This window comes from Polyodon spathula, chromosome 25 (assembly GCF_017654505.1).
Source record: "Polyodon spathula isolate WHYD16114869_AA chromosome 25, ASM1765450v1, whole genome shotgun sequence".
NCBI classification, from domain to species: Eukaryota; Metazoa; Chordata; class Actinopteri; order Acipenseriformes; family Polyodontidae; genus Polyodon; species Polyodon spathula.
The window spans coordinates 23,280,418-23,300,875 of NC_054558.1; the positions used below are offsets into that span (position 1 = coordinate 23,280,418).

A 20,458-nucleotide genomic window follows, 5' to 3' on the forward strand; every position below is an offset into this window, starting at 1 on the left:
TTTGAAGAGCTTCAGTACCACATTGCTTGAAGAATAATAATAATAATAATAATAATAATAATAATAATAATAGAATGACAAAAAAGAAACACGCTTTACTGCCAAGAGACATTGCTGGGGAATAAAATAGGAAAGTGAACTCCCTGAATAAGTCGTCATAACCTTTAAACAGAGCCTCTCAAACGCACAGAGAGGTGCAGTTTTAAACAGTGCGTCGTTTCACAGTCATTAACTGTTACGAGTTGCCCCAGGCAAGACTGCTGCCACGTATGCCCGGCTCCTCTTTATTCAAACAGTTCAATGCAGTTGTATCGGCAGAGATCAAAGGCATTGCGAATCAATTCCAGAGCCATGGCACTGACGGGTTTAACAGTGCCTGTCTGGCTGTGCCATTTCCCTGCTCAGCGCTCTGTAACAAAATCAAATAAGCTTTGCTATTATTATATTGTAAAAATAAAACACAACATTCCAAATGATGTCGCTGTTGGAATGCTCTGAGCACACATACCTAGCGGGTGACTTGGTTCCTGAATTTAATATACTGTGCAAAACTAAAGCTTTAACAAAGACCTGGGCCAGTTTCGCCTGCTGGTTTCATAGCTGCCAGTTCACACAGCAGTTGCTTTCTTTTTTCAGAATCTTATCATCTCACCAGCTTTATCTGAAGCCTGGGCAGTTCTCTTGTCACGCCCTTATTATTGGTTTTTTCTCTTCACACATTTACCACAGAGACTTCCTGTTGAATTTACAAGAGCATAGCAGGCTTCCTGTTGTGGCTTCCGCCTCTGTACTCGGTCCCGAGCCATTCTAACACTGCATTTTTACACACTGTTTATGAAGTTAACAACTGCTACCGAGTGTGAAGACAGTATAACCCACCGGACCTGGCTTTGCTAGTGAGCTACTAGTGTTATAAGAAGCAGATGTGTGGTATCTGACAGGCAACAAACACACACAATAAGCCAGGCAGTGAGCAAGCTCCTCTGTCTATTTAAGGTACCTCAGATCTCAGACACCACTACCTGTTTGTATTTTCCAAAGTTGAGCTGGTATGCTCAAAATATCCAGCAGGTGGCATACAGTATCTCAGGGTTAGTTCTGTAGGTAACCCAGAAGGGTTGATTCTGGTCAAGCGGTTGAAGAATCTGGCTTAGGAAACAGGCTAGTAAATCAGCCAAATCTTTATTGTTGAATCACTGACTGTGGAAGACTGCTGCTGGCAGTACATCTGAGTTCAGAACACCGTGCTAAGAAGTTGCAGCTAAGAGTACCTGACAGTCCTGCTTATTTGAACTTCTGCTGGCAGCTAGCTCTTCACATATTAAACAGCATGTTTCCTGGGAAGTCTTCTAGTTGTGAGATAGCTGCTATAACACATATCACCCATCTCTGTTCAGAATTTCACTGCACGCTCCAAGTTATTCTGAACAAAACACCCATTCCACATTCAATAACGCCGACAGGATTATTAAACACGAAACGGCAAAGCTCTGTAAATGTTTGAGGAAGCGGCTGCAAAGATGTGTGCTGCTCTTTGTGTCTCTCTGTCACCAACATCTTCAGCGTCTTTTCTCACTGGTCGTCGTCTTTGCACTTTTAAAACAAGACTGTTAATCCATGACTGCTTTTCCAGGACTTCCGGTGCAGTTCTATGCTGTACTAATGCATGTTTCTGAACAACCACGAGTAAGCCTTCTGGTCTACAGGTTACAATTTACCAGGTTCTAATTATATGGAAATATTGTCCCAGTCTAAGAAAATCAAAACAGAGCCAGATGTGACTTAGGTGTGGTGCCAAAACCCACAAGGAACTACTAGAGTGTTTGTTTGTCCAGCTTCATAACTGCAGAACTGTTCATACTGTCAAAGACCTTTGCTTGAGACCTCCTTTATAGCAGTGATTGATCACTTACAAAGAACACACTGCAACTGTATCTCCGATTGTGAAATGGATACTAATTTAACACAACGCAGTATTACTATAATCATTAATACTGTACTGAGCTTGCAAGCAGCGATGCAGGCTTGCATAATCCATTCCTGTTTCTTACTTTTCACAGCCATGAAGATTCAAGGATTCCTCCAAGGCCAGTAACTGCTTGGCTATATTATTGAGAACTGAACAGAACAAGCGAGCTGCAGCGTTTTTAAGGTCAATGCCCAGATACACAGCTTCCCCTCTCCCTGCTTGCGGCTAGGTTGATATCGCTTGGAATATAACAAATGATTCACTGCTTATTTAAATACCTGTCTCCTGAAATACACATCTCTGCAAAGACATTGTTTTCAGCTTGGAGTGAAAACCTACAGCAGTGGTCAAACTCGATACGTTTCTTGCAGGAAAGATATTGCTGCTGTGTGAGGGAGAGCTTAACTGAAGTACCCGGGCCAGGTGCGGGGCTCAGGAAACAAACGGAGAGATTTCCCACCAGTAACACATCTACCCTACAAGAACACTCGTGATCGATCACTGTGATCGTTTCACTATTTATCACACAATACCACTGGCCATCACCCGTGTCTCTGGAGAGAAACTGTAAGCAGCGATGGGTCGGTTTGGGTTCTCTAACATGTTAAAATAGATATTGTGACACACAATTTATTTTACATCTCCACTGCAAACATCACATACCATTGCAGCCATTAAAGGCTATGGTAGTAGATTCTAGTTTTCAAGAAAAAGGACTGTCTTTTAAACAGGAAGCCCTGGTTAGACAGTCGTACAAAAGCAACATAAATATTGCAGCATAATGACTTCTAAGAAGTGAACTGTCTGCACATCTCTGCAGCTAAAGAACTGGAAACAGAACAGCTTCATAGAGCAATGCGTCGGGCAATAGCAGTGCATCAATATGATACATAGGGAGGCCAGGCCACTTCATCATTCCTTGTGACCTGACGTTGTTACCAGAGTCCTGGGGCGACCAGGTGCTTTCTCATTTCAGACTCTGATTGATAGAGGTTAAACTCAAGCCAAGCTCTGAAAGCCTTGCAAACACATTGTTTGACATTCAGCTCGGCACAGGATGGAAGGTTATATCCATGAAATAAAAGAACAGTACAGGTACTCCTAGCACAGACAGAGAGAGAGAGAGAGAGAGAGAGAGAGAGAGAGAGAGAGAGAGAGAGAGAGAGAGACAGAGAGAGCTGATGGACAGATGAGAAGGGGACAGGCAGGCAGCTAATGTAATGCAGCAGACGTTTCTTCCTATGCAGTAAATGTATCAGGTCAGTGTTCCTGAATTAGGTGATTTGTCCTTCATTTTAAAGACTTGTACTGTACAGTTATGTATTTCAGCTGTCAGATGTGAGATACGGACCTCAGGGAAATGAAGTGCATTGAAGTACACTGTATTAAAGCCTGTATTAGGCAACCCAGGAGTTTTCCATAACACTTTCACGCATTGTGATGAAAGACTCTGGCTAATCATTTCATTTGTTGGAAAAATGGTCCCCCTTCCAAAGGTCTACCTCTTAAAGGTGTGTATCAGCGAAAATTTGTCAAACTGGGCTTTATCTATAAAGTCCCATTCTTGTAATAAAAGTGATTAATACCAGTGTCTATACAGGTTTAGTGCATGCAACTTTAAGGGTACAGTCTGTGCTGAGGTACAGAACGAAGGTAACCCTGTGACATGTTTCGTCTCAAATGGTTAGAATGCTGTCCTTTGCTAAATCAATGGACACTTCAATTAAAAGACAAAAATCCTACTTTAACATTTCTGATCCACTAATGAACTCAGTGTTTAAAATCCCTGTCCTTCTTGTAAAGTACCTTAATTGCCGCTGCCCTGCTCCTGCTCAACACCACCTTGTCTTCATCTTGAGAAGAAAAAGAAAGCGCTGGTGAACCGATAATGGATTAAACCCATGAGCCCTCAGAGGAAACTTCCAGCTCGGCAGAACAGCCGTCACCAGGGCGAAAGACAAACACGAGAACAAGAGACACAGAACGCAGGGCGAGGAGAGCTGCAAACGCACTCCTTTGAAAAGCTCACTGCTCAAAACCAGCTGTCTGCAACTTCCAGCAAGCAGCAACACACTGTGGGTTCAGCACCCCTACAATCAGTGCAGAGTTATTATCAGAGCTTTATTGTGCCTGACGACTTATCGAAACCAAACAATCACCTGAGCTGCAGCTGATAAGGGTCACTGCTTTAGCAGTTAAACAGAGAGCTGGAGAACGGGCACAAGGGCACGTTCTTCACTTACCTGCTGTTAATACATGTTACTAAAAAGATCTGGTACCAGCAACCAGGCCCATTGTAAACCAGTCCGTAATTACCTGGATCCTGCTGCAATAAAGCAACCCAAGGGAAGACCTGCAGTCTTAGCTGAGCCCTATTAAAAGGGGTGCATAACTCCTGTAATATCTTTGCTCAGTTCAGAGCAGACTGTAGTAAGAGTGTTATTTGTTAAGATTGCTGGCACCTGATCCTTTTAGTAATGTGTCTCAAAGAGGTAGTTGCAATAACTATTAGTAACTGCATGGATAAGGTCCTTGGGACATCCTGTGTTACTGTCAAGCACATGGAGGCGAGCGAGGGGCATGTTTTAATGAAATGAAACGGCTTCTCCTCTCTGCTGTCGGGATGAAAGAAAGCAGCATTTTTAAAAGTGCCTCAAACACAAGTAACGAATAGACTGGGGAGGGGTGCTGGTCAACCTGAGACGTGCGGCCCAACACGAAACATTTCTGAGTGGTCGTCAAGGAGACTGGTAATCCTGCTAAGTGAGCAATATTTCCTATCACTCCATCGGCAATTAGACGGCCAGTCACATAAATAAACAAGTTAATCTCTCCGGGAGGTTTGGAAGGCGTCCATGAGTTCACGACAGCACAGCAGCTCAGTCTTGAGTAAAAGGGCAACTGCAATTAATCAGAGTTCACCACCTGCCCTGTGCTCTACTATTGGTTAAACTAATTTAGAAGGGGGCCACACAACTACAGTAGCAGAGCGACAAGGTCCGGTTCTTGACCTTTAGACTGCTATCGACACGCAGTATGTTTACCCTGCGAGGATAACAGCATTAAAACCTGAGTCAGCAGAGTGATTGGACAGTTGTGGCTGCTATGGACAGCTGACTGCTTATACAAAGTCCCTGTTTAATTCCACAGTACAGGACATCCTAACACACACACATTTTCTTTGCATTCATATTTACAGTTTCTTCATATACAATCGTGTCATCACTTCTGTAAGCTGGCAGCACAGCCAGGATGTGAACCAGCTAGTCTTGACCACTTTGCATTGGGATCAGATTCATTTTGAACACGTAGTTATATACAATGTATCTTAAGATCTCATCTCACCAGCAGAGGTCTCATCTCGCCAGTATCTGGAACAGGCTGGCATCTGAAGTAAAGACAAGTTCTTGCTGGTTTTGTAAAGTGTAACTATTTTTGTAAAATATATATGAACATTTAAAAAGCAAGGCTTTGGCACTGTTAAACATCGTCAATGGAAAAGCCCAGCAGAACAAAAGTTAAACTGGTCTGAGGCTGGTATGCTCTCAATGGAACATGGCTGAACCCCTTCTACATCACACTGCATTACAGGAGACCACTCCTCTTACCCTGTCAAACCAGCCTCTGGATAGGTTTTAATTTTAAACATATTCAAACTGAACATTCAAACTGCAGAATGCAGTGACGCTAATCAGGGGACGAGGCATTGATATGAAACCCTCAGGGATTGCCATCTTTACATCTTTGTCAGCATACTGCGGAGAGCTGGTGAATTTCTGTCTGCAGTTTGAGGTTTGCTTTTTTGGTGGTTGTATATCAAATTGGTCTCCTGATAATGTTGTGAACCCCCCCCCCCCGGGGGCCATGTGAAGGGTGCATCTTAAACGTCTCTTCAATCCTTCAGATGCAGTCAAGCGACACATTCTTATATCTCTCCCAGAAAACACCACACTTCAGAGCTGAAACACTTGGCTTTTCATTCAGGGGTATTCTTCAATGAGCTAAGTGAGGCGTTGTGAGGGTCTGATAGATCACTAATGCCACGTATCTGCTGTTGCATTTTCAGGTCTTTGCCACTTTCCTGATGACCAATTTCAAACCCTGAGGGTCTGTGTTTATTAAGCAATCTTGAAGCATGCAGCAGAAACAGAAATCCACTGCCCAGCTCTGCACAGCTGTTTTCAACATCTGTACGATCCCTAGGGGGCCTATTTAAAAAGCCCAGAGCAGTCTTGTTTCAGACGAAGTCAGATTTCACAGAAATTTTTTTTTTGTTTCTCTCAAAGGCTTAATTTGTGCTTATTGTGTTTGGCACCTAATCCTTTACATACTTGGAGTTTGTACATTCTTAGTGTTTTTTTTTTATTTTTATAAAAAAAACATTTGAAGATTAATCAGTATACAATATATAGACTAGACTAGTTTTTAACTGACAGCCAAAAGCACCTCCCAAACCACAGACAAACAAGGGGCCTGCCTCTTATCAGCAGTGTAATATTAACCTACATTAAAGCGTTACCACTGACTCCAGCCTGTCATTTTAACACAGCTGATTAAAGGAAGGGGACTGCCCTGAAGTTTGTTCAGCAACAGGAACAAACATTAAGGCAACCTTTCTTTGTACTTTCCTCTGGGGTTTACAGAACATAAGCACGCAGTCTAGGCACAGAGCATAGGCTCTCCTTTAAATTAAACACACGGGAGATGATGTCACAAAAACCAGACTTCAACAACAACGTGACTGCTTTTATCATGTTTCAATACAGAATGTACAGAATACGGCAATAACTTGCTGATGTTCAATAGCTAGAGTGCTTTTAAAGGGACAACGTTAGAAACGGGTGATGCAGGTGGAGCACGGTAATAGAAATGAAAAGGTGTTTTCACAAAGCACAGCCAGGTACAAATCAAACTATACCGGGAGCAAGAATGCCCTTGCACAACCTGTGCATGTTCTCCAGACAGGATATCCATCCCTCACCCCTCTCTCAGTGTGCCTGGGGCAGTGCGAGGAATCACAGAGACGGCAAGCGGCACAGCTCAGTGATGGAGGGGTGAAATTAAACAAACAGCAAACGTTCTCATTCTATTTGCACGTACAATTAACGTAAGCATAATCACACAGCAATCAATTCATCTAATTGATCAGATTTCAGACTTCAGTGTGTCTTCAATGCATCATATTGACATTTTAAAACAGCCGCCTGAAACAGAAGGAGCATTGATGGATTGGCTCCACGGTGGCTTATCCTTCTGGCTGAGAAAGGCTACTGTTGTACTAAGCCACTGGAATGTGGTTTCACTTCACCACTCAAGAGGGGCTGCGTGCCTCTGTCTGAAAGCACACTTCTTTTAAACGAGCCCTGCCAAACACAATCGGAAAGTTCAATTCCTGGGTGCCGGGCTTTAAGAGTTAGGAATCCCATCATGCTCATATGCATAATAATAATAATAATAATAATAAAACAACTTCTCTTTGCATATGCAATAGTTTAGCAGTTTTTTGGTCTTTAAAAAGAATCTACTAGCAGCTGTGAACAATGATCTCCTATACTGATAAAACTCGAAGAGTCCCTTCCTTGATTCCAGCCCTTTGCTGTATTTCTACACGGCACCATCTCCACAAGAGACCTGGAGTGAACCAAACACACAAAACAACATGGGTTTAAAAAGCATGAAACATGTAGGACCGCTCACTCGACAGGCCTGCTGCCCCAGCCAATCGCGCGGAACAGTCTCTCGTCACTTTAAATCATTTCCAGCTGTCTGGAGAGAGCTCTTTAATAAGTGTCTGATGCACACTGTATGAAACGGGGGCAGAGTTCATGCTGTGAACCCAACTCTGCTGTTAAAATCAATATTAAACCACAGCCACGGTGTTCATCTGAATGATTACCTTTTATTTCAAGTTAAATGCAACCCCTGTGATCTCAAAAAGAGCTCTGAAACATGTCTTCTTTCTAAGTTCAGCAGTGTAACCCTGTCCTGTATTCGATGTAAGAAAGAGAGCTGTGCTGTAGTTTGAATGTAGTTTGCCATGCTTTTCTCATGTGTATGCTAACGTACAGTAAGTGCTTTACAGCGTGATTTTGCCATGCTTTAAAAAGTGTATACACACAGTAAGAAGAGACAGCTGCCACTACAGTTCACACTTCATTAGGACTGTTCCAGCCCACCACCGCTCCCCTGAAAAACCCTTTAGAATGAAAGAACGGAATGAAAACTCTAGCAAGCGCTAGTTCTTCTTGCATGTAAGCAAATTAAAAGCGGGGTTGACCTAACAGTTGCTCTTAGCTCTGACAGCTAACCTTTGTCTCATCTCCTAGCAATCAGGCTAATTCTGTTCATTCAAGGAGCCCAATTAAAGCTGCATTGTCAGACAGCAACCGGCCCCTCTCTGGCCCCCCCGAGAACTCTACAATTAACTGAACTAAATCTATTTAGTGACACACCTCTGCTTTTGACTGTGCTCCAATTATCATTAATCAGTCACTGCGAGAGTTCGCCAGGGAAGTCAGGTCGTTGTAATTTGTACAGGGAGTGGAGTCATCCCCCTGTGTCTCAGAAAGGCCAGCGTTTCATTTGACACTATTTCCTACCCAATTCTCTCTGCTGGAAGCAGCAGATACAATCTCCTTGTTAGAGCTAGAACTAGCACATGGGAGAAGCTGGATTTCGTTGTTTTTTGCTGCCTTCCATCTGTACATCAGGCACGGAAATGTAATTTTCATGTTTTTTTCCCCAAACAGTGTCCTTGGAAAGTTTTGAAGCAAAACTGATAGATTGACAGCAAAAGGACAATAAAATAGACTTTATGACCACTAACTACCGTACATAGGTTCAGTTTACAGATACAGCCATAAAGATAAGCATAAAGATAAGGAGAAAACCTTGTGTTAACAGTTGCAGCTGATATCAGATCCAAGCAGCTTACACTCTGGGGGCTGAATCGGGCAAGCGAAATGACTACGATGTGGTGAGCTTCCACTGAGATCTCTCACCTCTAATCATACATACGACACACGCAACACGTTCGTGAATAAGGCATGCTTTTTCATCTATGAGACTGGGTGTGTATTCCACATGTGATTGGCTATGAGCAGGTCACGCTACAATCGGCCTTTTCTCCTCTTGGCTCTCTTCACCTCCCATGTCTCTGATAGTCGGGTATTTAAGGCCTCTCCAGAAACTTGTCTTGTGTGTGAACAAGAGGCCAGCCGCTGACCGGAATAACAGCATTATACCGCAGTGTAAACACCACAGATATTTCATGCCTCACCGACAGCTTCGAGGAGGAGGAAAGCCCTGCTGTGGCGTCTGTGGAGTAGACCCAGCTGACCCGTAACAAAACGAATCTGCATCCTGAGAGATCTGCTCGGCCACTCTTAAAGCTCCTTATCCACCCGAGCCCAGTGGTGCACGAGCTTTATTAAATCCAGCTAGCACAGAGGGGTCTGCCGTCTGGAACTTGCAAATGGGTATTTTATACTGGGGGAACGCACTAAGCCTTTTTCTAGAAGTTGAACCCATTTCAGTCTGGAAAGGACTGCGAGAGTTGATGGGCATTCCCAATTGAGTTGGCTCTCAATGGGTTTTATGTGTTATTGGCTCTCCTTGAAATAAACGCCAGTGGAAATATAGGACCTCATTGGGCTGCATTTCAAAATCTCCAGCAATGAAATGCAGACGCACTTCTCAGCCTGTTTTATGCAGGTCTCCAGGTGACTGTAGCTGCCGGGAAAGTCATCTTTCAGTACAAAGCATTCGACTCAATTGCTTTCACTTCAGCAGCAGCAGCAGCCTTTAAATGGTACAGCTTGAGCTGACATTGAGCAAAACGCCATCAGCAAGGAATGCAATTCATTAAATCAAGCTGAGAAAAGAACCAAAGCATTCGCATTTTAAAGATATTATTTAAAGGAAGGGGAAAAGTGGTTCTTTTGATTTTGTAGGTAAGGAAACGGTGTGATGACTGTATGTGATTTGAGCACCAGCTTTAGCATGAGACACAATGGGAAACAAACCACACCATGATCAACAAGCTCAGGTGTGTCTTATTGAACTCCAGGAATGAATCAAACTGCTATGTACTGGGACTCTTATTTCCATCCCTGTATGACCAGACCAATCTGCTGGCTCCCCCCCCCCCCCCCCCCCCCCCCAAGTTAAAGGTATTACCAAACAGTTTAATAAAAATACAAACCTGCAAGCTAAAACAGTGGTGGCAATGAAAGGGCTCCCTCAGTAAATTCGATTCCAAGGTCCCTCTTCTCCAGCCACTGGCTAGGTCATAAATTATTCCAAAGGCCCAGCGTAGCACAATAACAATTAAGCACAATAATGGATTTGCTGTCTTTGTATTTAGACATATTTTTAGGTACTGCCTGCAAGCGCATAATAAAACACTGGTTAGTCAGCGGCTGACATCAACTAATCCATTTAAATAAATGAAAAAGCCTTGTGAATTATATTCCGCTCAGCAAAGCACAGCAGAAACACAACAGCTGGGTATTCTCTCTGAGTCACTTCCCAGCCAGTCAAACCTTTCAATTCCAACACACCTTCCTTTGATTACGACCAGGCCACACCAGGCCAGGAATTTTTTTGAAAATGAAAATCACCAATAAGAACTTATAACCTCAGTGAACTACAAATTACTACCAAGCTCTGAACTGAGCAGATACAGAACCCTACACATCCCTACCTCTTCCACCACCTGGATATGAACAGAAAAACAGCTCGGCCTTATCATGCTCACTGCAGGATCCAGACAGGCAGAGCGCTGGCAGAATCTACTGTTTGTCCAAAACCCTTGCGCTCTCCAAAGCCACTGTGTTCTCTTTACTGACACACATGCACACATGTATCTCAAACCTGCTCCCCAGTCCATAGCACTCTTACCCAAGGTCTAGTGGCTTGGGAGAGTTGTTTGACTGGACAGGAGTCACAGAGATGGGGCTGGAGTTACACTCATTCAATCTGGCACTTGTCAGTTAAGCAGCGCTCCTTCCCTCCGCTCCCCACACTCCGAACCCTTCATGAATAATTATCATCAGCACACGGCCCTGCAGGGCTCACACTGATACAGAGCCACAAGACTGCTGTTTTAAACAGAGAGGGAAGTCTATCAGACTAATGCATGTGCTAGGATGTAAGAAATGCAATGTTCTGCCAGGTATGTCTTCCATCCTTATACTTTTATACAAAAGCGGTTTTAATTTAAAAAGGCCCAAAGCCTATAGGAGCAAAAAAGCTTCTTGGGATGTTTATTTACTTACTGTCTTATATATGCAAAAACAATCAAACATTGCATAATGTTAGTCGAGTATCTGGTCAGCTAATCATTTCACTGACGCTAAATAAACATGAGCCAATATACAGAACATCACATTGTTTGTCTGCTTTTTACTGCTTGCTTCGTACCTGCATATGTCTCTTTGTCACATAATAATCTGAGAAGTTCTATACATAAATTTACACTGGACTTTGATTATGTAGTACAAAATAAATTAAAAAAATCTAATTTTTGGCCTGCCTTCCTGTTGCTCTGCATTGACCCTGCTGGTGTTTCCTCAAGACTGTTATAATAAGGCGGCAGGACGCGCCTTCAAACCGAATCTCTGCACTTCCCTGACCAGTTTCTTTTCTGAAATCCTGTCATCTCAATGCATTATCTGTGTGCTACTTAATCCTCAATGCATTATCTGTGTGTTACACAATCCTCAATGCATTATCTGTGTGTTACACAATCCTCAATGCATTATCTGCGTTACACAATCCTCAATGCATTATCTGTGTGTTACACAATCCTCAATGCATTATCTGTGTGTTACACAATCCTCAATGCATTATCTGTGTGTTACACAATCCTCAATGCATTATCTGTGTGTTACACAATCCTCAATGCATTATCTGTGTGTTACACAATCCTCAATGCATTATCTGTGTGTTACACAATCCTCAATGCATTATCTGTGTGTTACACAATCCTCAATGCATTATCTGTGTGTTACACAATCCTCAATGCATTATCTGCGTTACACAATCCTCAATGCATTATCTGTGTGTTACACAATCCTCAATGCATTATCTGTGTGTTACACAATCCTCAATGCATTATCTGTGTGTTACACAATCCTCAATGCATTATCTGTGTGTTACACAATCCTCAATGCATTATCTGCGTTACACAATCCTCAATGCATTATCTGTGTGTTACACAATCCTCAATGCATTATCTGCGTTACACAATCCTCAATGCATTATCTGCGTTACACAATCCTCAATGCATTATCTGTGTGTTACACAATCCTCAATGCATTATCTGCGTTACACAATCCTCAATGCATTATCTGTGTGTTACACAATCCTCAATGCATTATCTGTGTTGCACAATCCTCAATGCATTATCTGCGTTACACAATCCTCAATGCATTATCTGCGTTACACAATCCATAAATCAGGAAATCAGAGCATGTCTTCTATCCATCTGTTGTCATTAAGGAAAAGAAAATCGCTGTTTTGTAGCATCTATTTCTGAATCTTGCAACCTGTGCTTCCTCTGTTCAGTGAAACAGTGACACCCTGTGGACAGTGAGCAGAAACAAAAAGTTAATTTGTGATGCATTCACACCATTGCAGGGCCTGCATGACCCCCCCCCCCCCCCCCCCCCATTCCAGTGCACTGACACATTCATGCAGCAGGGGGCACTCTCATACCACAGAATTTCTGAACAGCAGACGCAGCAGTGAGGTAGCCTGATAAGAGCAGATCTTTTTATTAATGATAATGATTAATAATGTTAATCAACTGGATTTGAACTCTGGCATGCTTTTGACTGACTTCGAATAGACTTCAATGCTTGGAGCATTCAGATACACTGCATCACCAGAGTTCCTTAACGTTATCAATATTGCTGCAACCTCATGAGAACAGCAAGTAGAAGCAACCTATGGATACCAATTTTCAAAGATTTCAGTGTCTGTGACTGTGTGTGTGTGTGTATGTATGTGTACGGGTGAGTATGTGTGTGCATGTGTGTGTCTGTGTATGGGTGTGTGTGTGTGTGTGTGTGTATGTGTGTATGTGTGTGCATGTGTGTCTGTGTATGTGTGTGTGTGTGTGTGTGTGTATGTGTGTGTGTGTGTGTGTGTGTGTGTGTGTGTGTGTGTGTGTGTGTGTATGTATGTGTGTGTCTGTGTATGGGTGTGTGTGTGTGTCTTTGTTTAGATGTGCTGACAGCCCTGTGAGGACCTTTTATCTGGGGTGTGAAAGAATGCCTAACTGTTTACTCATTGTTGGGGGGCTGTCAAAACAGACAGGCCAAGCACAAAAGAGCTCAAGTAGTCATTTTATGCTCCTGTTCCACTCATGTCTGCTTCTGCACCTCCACCGTCTCACTAGGACTCCCACTATTCAGGCTTGTTTTCATATGCCAAGGCATATCTCTCAATAAATCAGCAAGACTAGTGACAGTATTGGGAAAAAATCAGTGCAGACAGTTCCCAAGATAAATCCCTTCCCTTACATACACACCCACTCATGAGAAACCCTTTGGTATCTCTGTGCCTGCCCTTAGTTACACACCCACTCGTGATAAACCCACAACACAGGGGTTTCACTTACATTTGATTAATAAAAAGGTTTGACCTGCAGACATAATATATACAGGTGTGTCCGCTACATTCACCCCACACAAGGACAACAAGAGAGAATCACAAGAGTTGAGTAAATGAAAGGACTACAGCTTTCAAACACTTCAAGTCAAAACTCAACTTATGCAAACTAGTTTACCAGCCTGGACTACAATAGAAGCCTGTGAGGTTAGCTATGTTTTATTGTTTGCCATTTGCAACACACAACATAGACATCTAGCCCTAGACTGCAGGCAGCCAAAATATTTCCTGGAGTTAGCCTGTACAGCATTGTGTTTGTGTGCCGTTTACTTATACAAGCAGAACGTGACAGACACAGAGAGACAAAACAGGAAGGTTTGAAATGAGTCCAAGCCACACTACTGCTTTAACAGACAAACCAGCCTCTGCTACTCTTCTTGCCACTTCAAAGCTTAAGGTGTCAGCAATGTTTGCCCATCCCTTCCAGCTATGGAAACAGAAACGGGCCCTGCCAAAGTGTTTATGTGAGGTCTTTGAAAGCCCCCTCCAGAAAGTGAAGCTTGAGCCAGACCACGCGCTTACAGCCATGTTTCTATCAGCACCATAAAACCAGTCAGTGAAGTCTCGTCTTTGTTGTGATATCAAACTGGGACTGGAGCCAGTTCAATCTGCAATCCACTCTGTCACCAGGCATTACACACAAGCCAAAGATCACCGGCTTGTACTGCATCATGTTTCTGTTGAATTGCTATTTGTGGATTAGTTATGCAACCTCAAACACTTCCCTGCTTTACCTTTGATACCTGCTTTTAGATTCAGTCAAAGTGATTAGCGGATAATCTTAAGCCTGAAGGAAATGGTGGTAGTTGTAGTTCTGTAGAGAAGACATCAAGCAGACAATAAACCCTGAATCTCCCTCAAAGCTGAAAAACAGGCAGCTTTTTAAAGGCGTGATTGGATTTGGTTCTACAATCTTTGCTTCGTAATCGTATCAGAAGCATCTTTTATCCACAGTAAGTGAATTAACTCTGTCAGCTGGAACTTTTACCTAAAACAGAGAACATCTGTGGCAGTTCAGCTAATTGTCCCCAGTATGTGCTGTGCGACTTTCCTCTGTCATAATGTCACTTTAATCCAGTTGTGTGCGTCTAGGTCAATACTGAATCAGTTATTGAAATCTCAATTAGTCGCTCTGTCTCCAGACACAGTCCCGCTGCTCTGACTGAAGCCCCGAATGACCTGCTTAGTGAATTAAACAAAACCCATCACCTCTCGAACTCAATGTTCATTTTCATGAAGCGTTCCCTATGACAAGGTTAGAAAATGAAAAAGCTATCTCTATAATGCGTGCATGTGGATAGATGTTAAGTGCCTTGTCTCTGAACTGCTCCTGACATACACTGTACACATTTTTAAATGAATTATTAATTGGTACTTTCTCATAATATGTCAAGACCAGCCTGGGTTACCCACACCCTCAGGGCTGAAAAGAGAAGGGAACCGTTTTGCGAATATTGCTGTAGAGCCCAAGAGAGCTGCCTTCTGCGGCACAGTAATGGTGAAATAAGCATTGCCTTAATGTGCCCAGAGAGGCCCCTGAGGACAAGGCTCGGGGACTCGGACGAATGGAAGCATTACATCTCTCGTGTCTGTGCGCTGAGGTTTGCATGCAATACAACACACTGCAAGTCAATGCAACACAGTTCATCTCGAGGGGCTTGTGCAATTGAAGGAGGGGCAAGCATATTAAGCCAGCCAGGGTGAATGCAGGAGGCGGACAGATGTGTCCGTGGAGCGCACTGTTCAGCTGTCCACAATTAACCAGCATTTTTTATTAGTTCTCAGAAGTGACCGTCAGCAATGAAACATCAGAAAACGCCTGAGAGCTTAACAAGCAGCATAAATCTCACAACCCTGCTTTACACTGCATCTATTCCCACTGCATCTATTCCCACAGCAATAAAGCGCCTCTAGGGAGATACACCAGCAGGTTGAATACAGTTAAAGAGCCGCAGTATTTACTGGAGATCCCAGCTGATAAGATTATTAAAGCAGACCCTGTAAATGAAACACTTATGGATGCTGCACAGTAACTGGTAGATCTCATCTGAGTCAGGGTGGCCCTTCTGTCAGGTGCAAATGTTTTCCCTGCTGATAGAGTATAAACCTAAGCTTGGGTTTATCAGTACCTTTGTATTTTATAACAGCTCTGTGACAGAACTCAGGTCCACCAACACAGCTAGCATGATCTAATCTGATTTCCCTCCCAGCTCAGCCCCTTAAAACATTTCCAGCCATGCAGCATCAATCCCTGCAATGTTCTACACGACGCTGCTGTATAAACAGGGGCTCCCTGGAGACCTTGGTTTTGCAGGGTGAGAGTGGAAAAAATGAAATGTCTAAGCAGATATATTTTATTCACATCCATGCAACATTGCTATGGGCACACACAAGGGATGTCTCTTGCTAACTCTTTATAATTATACATTCCAGGAATTCCTGGAGCTTCCACTTTTGAAAAACACATTCCTCCTATTGCTATGAGGGGCTCAGCTGAGACCAGGAGAATGTGTTTGAATGAAGCATTCCGGAATGGCTTTGGTAGCACACTACAGCAAGCAGGAATGAATCTTAGCACAGGGATAGCTGTCCCGCTCCTCCACCTTCCAGTACACATCATACAGGTTATCACAAATCTACACTAGCCATTGCTGTGACAAAAAGATCTGAGTTCAGCTGCTGAACGCTGCACCCAGGATACTTCCAAAAATAGCCCGACTACAGCAAGCCTGCAGAAGTGTCTCCTTCTCTAGAGCTGTAATTGGCTACAGCCAGTGAGTCCACACTAGGGCTGCTACACATCAACAGCCACAGATCCTCGCAGCTTGAGCTGTGCAATGAGGAATGGTGAAGAATGGCCCTTTTCAACTGTCATCACCTCTGCTGGCATCTGATTCAGACAGGGCCCCTGTCATGTCAGTAAGACCCAGAATAATGAAACTGGACGGGTCTTGTTTTAAAAGGGGGGTTGGGGGGGACGGGGATGGGGGACGGGGACGAGAACAAAAGGAAAAGATAGCTGTGCATTGCAGCTCATTAGGGTTCAGGTTGACAGTGCTGTAGAGCTCTGATTAGAGGCACAGTGCAGCCGGAGCTCTAACAATGACACAGTTATCCTGCAACCTCTCTCTCTCACGCTGCTGCAGAAGCACTGGTGTTCCTTTGCACGGTCTCATCTTTCCCTGAAAAAGCATTGCAGGGGGAAGAGAACCTGGCATAGGGAAGCCCAGCCTGTAAGTTAATGCTTACATCAACTGAATTAAACCATCTCCATTTCATCAGCTACCGCGAGAGAACTAAATAAGAAATCCAATTGCAGCTGCCAGATACTTGAGATCCCCATTCACTGGAACATTTATATTGAATACTTTTGCTTGTTTGTTTTTTTTATACAAAAGATGGGACCTACAGCACACAAAGCGAATAAATACCAGGAAGCAACACTGGACTGTAATGGATGTCAAAATCTGTAAATCTCGACATTAGAAATAAAGCAAGCAAAGAACCAACAGAATTCCATTGCGAAGAAAATGGGAAATCGTGAGAAGGGTGCTCTTGCTAATAAGGAGTTAGAATCATTACGTTTAAAGACTTCCTTAAACTGCTTTAATGGACAATGTGAAAGTGGAAAATAAAAAGTCCCATACTGATAGGCCAACTGGTTCATAAAGTAAGTTGTTAAAAAAAAATGCTCTTTTCTTGTTTGCCGTTCACTTCCTGTGTGGTTTCCACACACAGTCTGCTGCACAGAGATGTGCTACAGCAGACACAAACCCTGAATCATCTGAATTAAGATGCATCAGGGTCCTGAGCAGTGCTTGAGTCCCAAACAAAAAAGTGCAGACCGCACTACATCACTTCAACAAAGTTCTGGGGACATATAAACTGTTCCTATTTACAAAAAACAGCAATGCATTGTCTCATCTCATCATAAAATGTAGAAACGTTTCTACTGAATTAAAAAATTGCAAAAGATAAACACTTGTTTTTTTTAACTTTCTTCCTCTATTCTCTGTACCCATGCAGTGTTGTAGTGATGCTTTATTCCATCGCTCACCATGCTTTTCCACGTCCCATCGCTCACCATGCTTTTCCACATGTCCCATCGTTTACCATGCTTTTCCACATGTCCCATCGCTCACCATGCTTTTCCACATGTCCCATCGTTTACCATGCTTTTCCACATGTCCCATCGTTTACCATGCTTTTCCACATGTCCCATCGTTTGCTTTTCCACCATGCTTTTCCACATGTCCCATCGTCCCATCGTTTACCATGCTTTTCCACATGTCCCATCGCTCACCATGCTTTTCCACATGTCCCATCGTTTACCATGCTTTTCCACGTCCCATCGTTTACCATGCTTTTCCACATGTCCCATCGTTTACCATGCTTTTCCACATGTCCCATCATTTATCATGCTCTGCAATAATATTGGATGCTTTGTCTTTGTTTCTCCCATGCTATCGCTATACTATATTTTCTTAGGATTTTGACACAATAAACTTTTATAAAGGGGAAGATGATACCACAAGAGACCATGTAAGAGTTTCCAAGTAAGAGTTTTAACTTCTGTACAAAACCATCTTTGACAGGTTTTGTTTACAGTTAATTTTCCATGTGTCTCGTCCGTGGGGGGGTGGGGGGGGGCTACGGTATCCACCGCAGCAATGTGTCACGACACGCCCCTTACACTAGAGAAAGCCATCGAGAGTTCCAATGTCCAGACTGGTAGAAAGGTGAACCTCCTTGTATCCAAACCGTATCTCACTCGCTTGCACAAACAGATAAACAGAGGGGTGACCTACCTGCTTGGATTTCTTCAGCGGCACTTTCTTCTTGCCCCGGTCCTGCTCTCTCTCCGAGCTCCTGTATCCGTCGAGGTGTCCGTTCTGCGCTGGCTCCGCAGTCACCCCGTTCTCCAGCCCCCTCCGCTTCTTCACAGCCAGCCGCTCCTGGGCCTTGAGAGCGAGGTCCTTCTTTTATTAATGAAAAACAAAACACACAAAGGAATTAACCACCGAGCAGAACTTCGTTTACTCGCATCACATGTTCAACTTTACACACTTTGAGGTCTTGAAAGCTGGTGGTTTTATATCATACTTATCTTAATGATCACTAGCGAATCTATGATCGTGTTCAGCTTTGTTCAGCTGCTGTAAATGCTGGACAGTGGTTTTACCCATCTGGTTGACGTTTAATGCTTTTAACAATACTCTAGTTCAAGCATCTGTTTCATCATAGGGTTTTAAACACATATTTCCTTAAAGGCCAACACTGTAAAAATTGTCTCACTCTTCAAAAGACAAGCATGATGTAAAGAACAAGAAATTGTAGCATTTCTCCCTGGGGAAGGAAAACCTCCACCATGACCTGTTTTGTTACTCAATGTAATCCCTCTCTGCAAACCCTTTTAAGCACTTCTTCACAAAACTGAATGAGACCAATTAGAAGACAAATGAACCTCCAACGACAAGAAAACTACTAACAAGGGTGCCGGCTTCCTGGGTGGGTTCGTAGGTCATGTTACCATGACAATGTTAATATGCATAACCCTGACGAACATGCAGGAGTGTCAATTACACACCCTCCTCCCTCTGCTTGTTAGCAAGCATGCCTTATCAACACATGGCATTAGCTTCACAATCAATGAATATTATACAAGGGCCACAGACCCCAGCAGGCACATTATGAGTGTACCTTCCAGCTAGCGTTCCCAGAGTGTAATCTCAACCTCATTCACATTTTGTCTACACAAATTCAATGGATGTACAGTAAGATATTTGAATAGTTATATTTAGCCCATTCAAGAAAGGGAATTTGGAGTCTGCAGGTACAGGATATAGCAGCTGAAATGTTTCATCTGGTCTAACTTATGTTCATTGCCATGGTAACAGCGGGGAGCACTTTGTTACCATTCCAGACTACACTGTAAAACACATTTGCTATTCTGAAGGGAGGTGGGAAAAAAAACACTAACCCATGCATATGGCACATAAAGCACACATTCCTCGCAACAGATAACAAGCACCGTCTCTCAAACTGAAACAGCCTGTCACTAAAGGGACAATCGCACTGCTGTAGGCTAAAAAAGGAGCCATTCTAAAAACAGTACCAGGACAAAGATTTATGGACTAAAGATGGCCAGTTTTTAGCAAGCTCCCAACTGATCCTCAATTGCATTTGCACTGCACCCAGGCTCTGAATTGCAAGACAGTAAGACAGTGTAGCCCATTTGCAGGCAGTCTCATCTTTCTTTCTGTCTGCAGTAATTATTTAAGAGATTTCAGGCGCCCTGTTTGTCGGTGATTTGTTTTCATTTACAGTACTTGCGGGAGTCTCTGAATAGACTTTATTATTATGTGTTGTTGTGTTGTTGTTGAAGTGCTGGGAAGGAAACCAACCCAGCGGGCTTTCCTCTTGCATGACTCATCCTCTTGTTTTAGGGGCTTCTAAGTAGTCTTAAACTGTTTCTTAAATTGTCTATTGTCTTTTTTATTATCATGTTGCTCTAAATCTGACTATCTGGCTTTCAACCCATCCTTGCAGTGACAGCGTTTTACAGCAGCCTGAATGAAACAGCCACTCATTTCCCTCAGTTTGAATGCACCTCAAATTCATCTCTCCGTGGTGAGGGCTCTGTCACAGAATCTCTGTGAAAGCTGAAACGCGTTCTCTCCCTGTCTACAGCTTGCAATTCATCTTTCTTCAGATCTGTCAATGTTTGTGAGATGCTCAAAAGAGCTGCTTGGAGCGGCGTGTAATACCACGGTATTAATATTTTATAAAAGCTCTGCTCCCTTTTGACAGGCA

General features: G+C 43.2%; 1 protein-coding gene across 1 annotated transcript in view; it reads right to left on the reverse strand.

Annotated features, from left to right (window-relative positions):
* LOC121299670 (autism susceptibility gene 2 protein homolog) overlaps positions 1 to 20,458 on the reverse strand; it is a 217,266-nt gene that overhangs the window by 154,046 nt on the left and 42,762 nt on the right. The window contains 1 exon segment of the mRNA XM_041227559.1: positions 18,454 to 18,624. Within this exon segment, the coding sequence (XP_041083493.1) occupies positions 18,454 to 18,624 (171 nt within the window).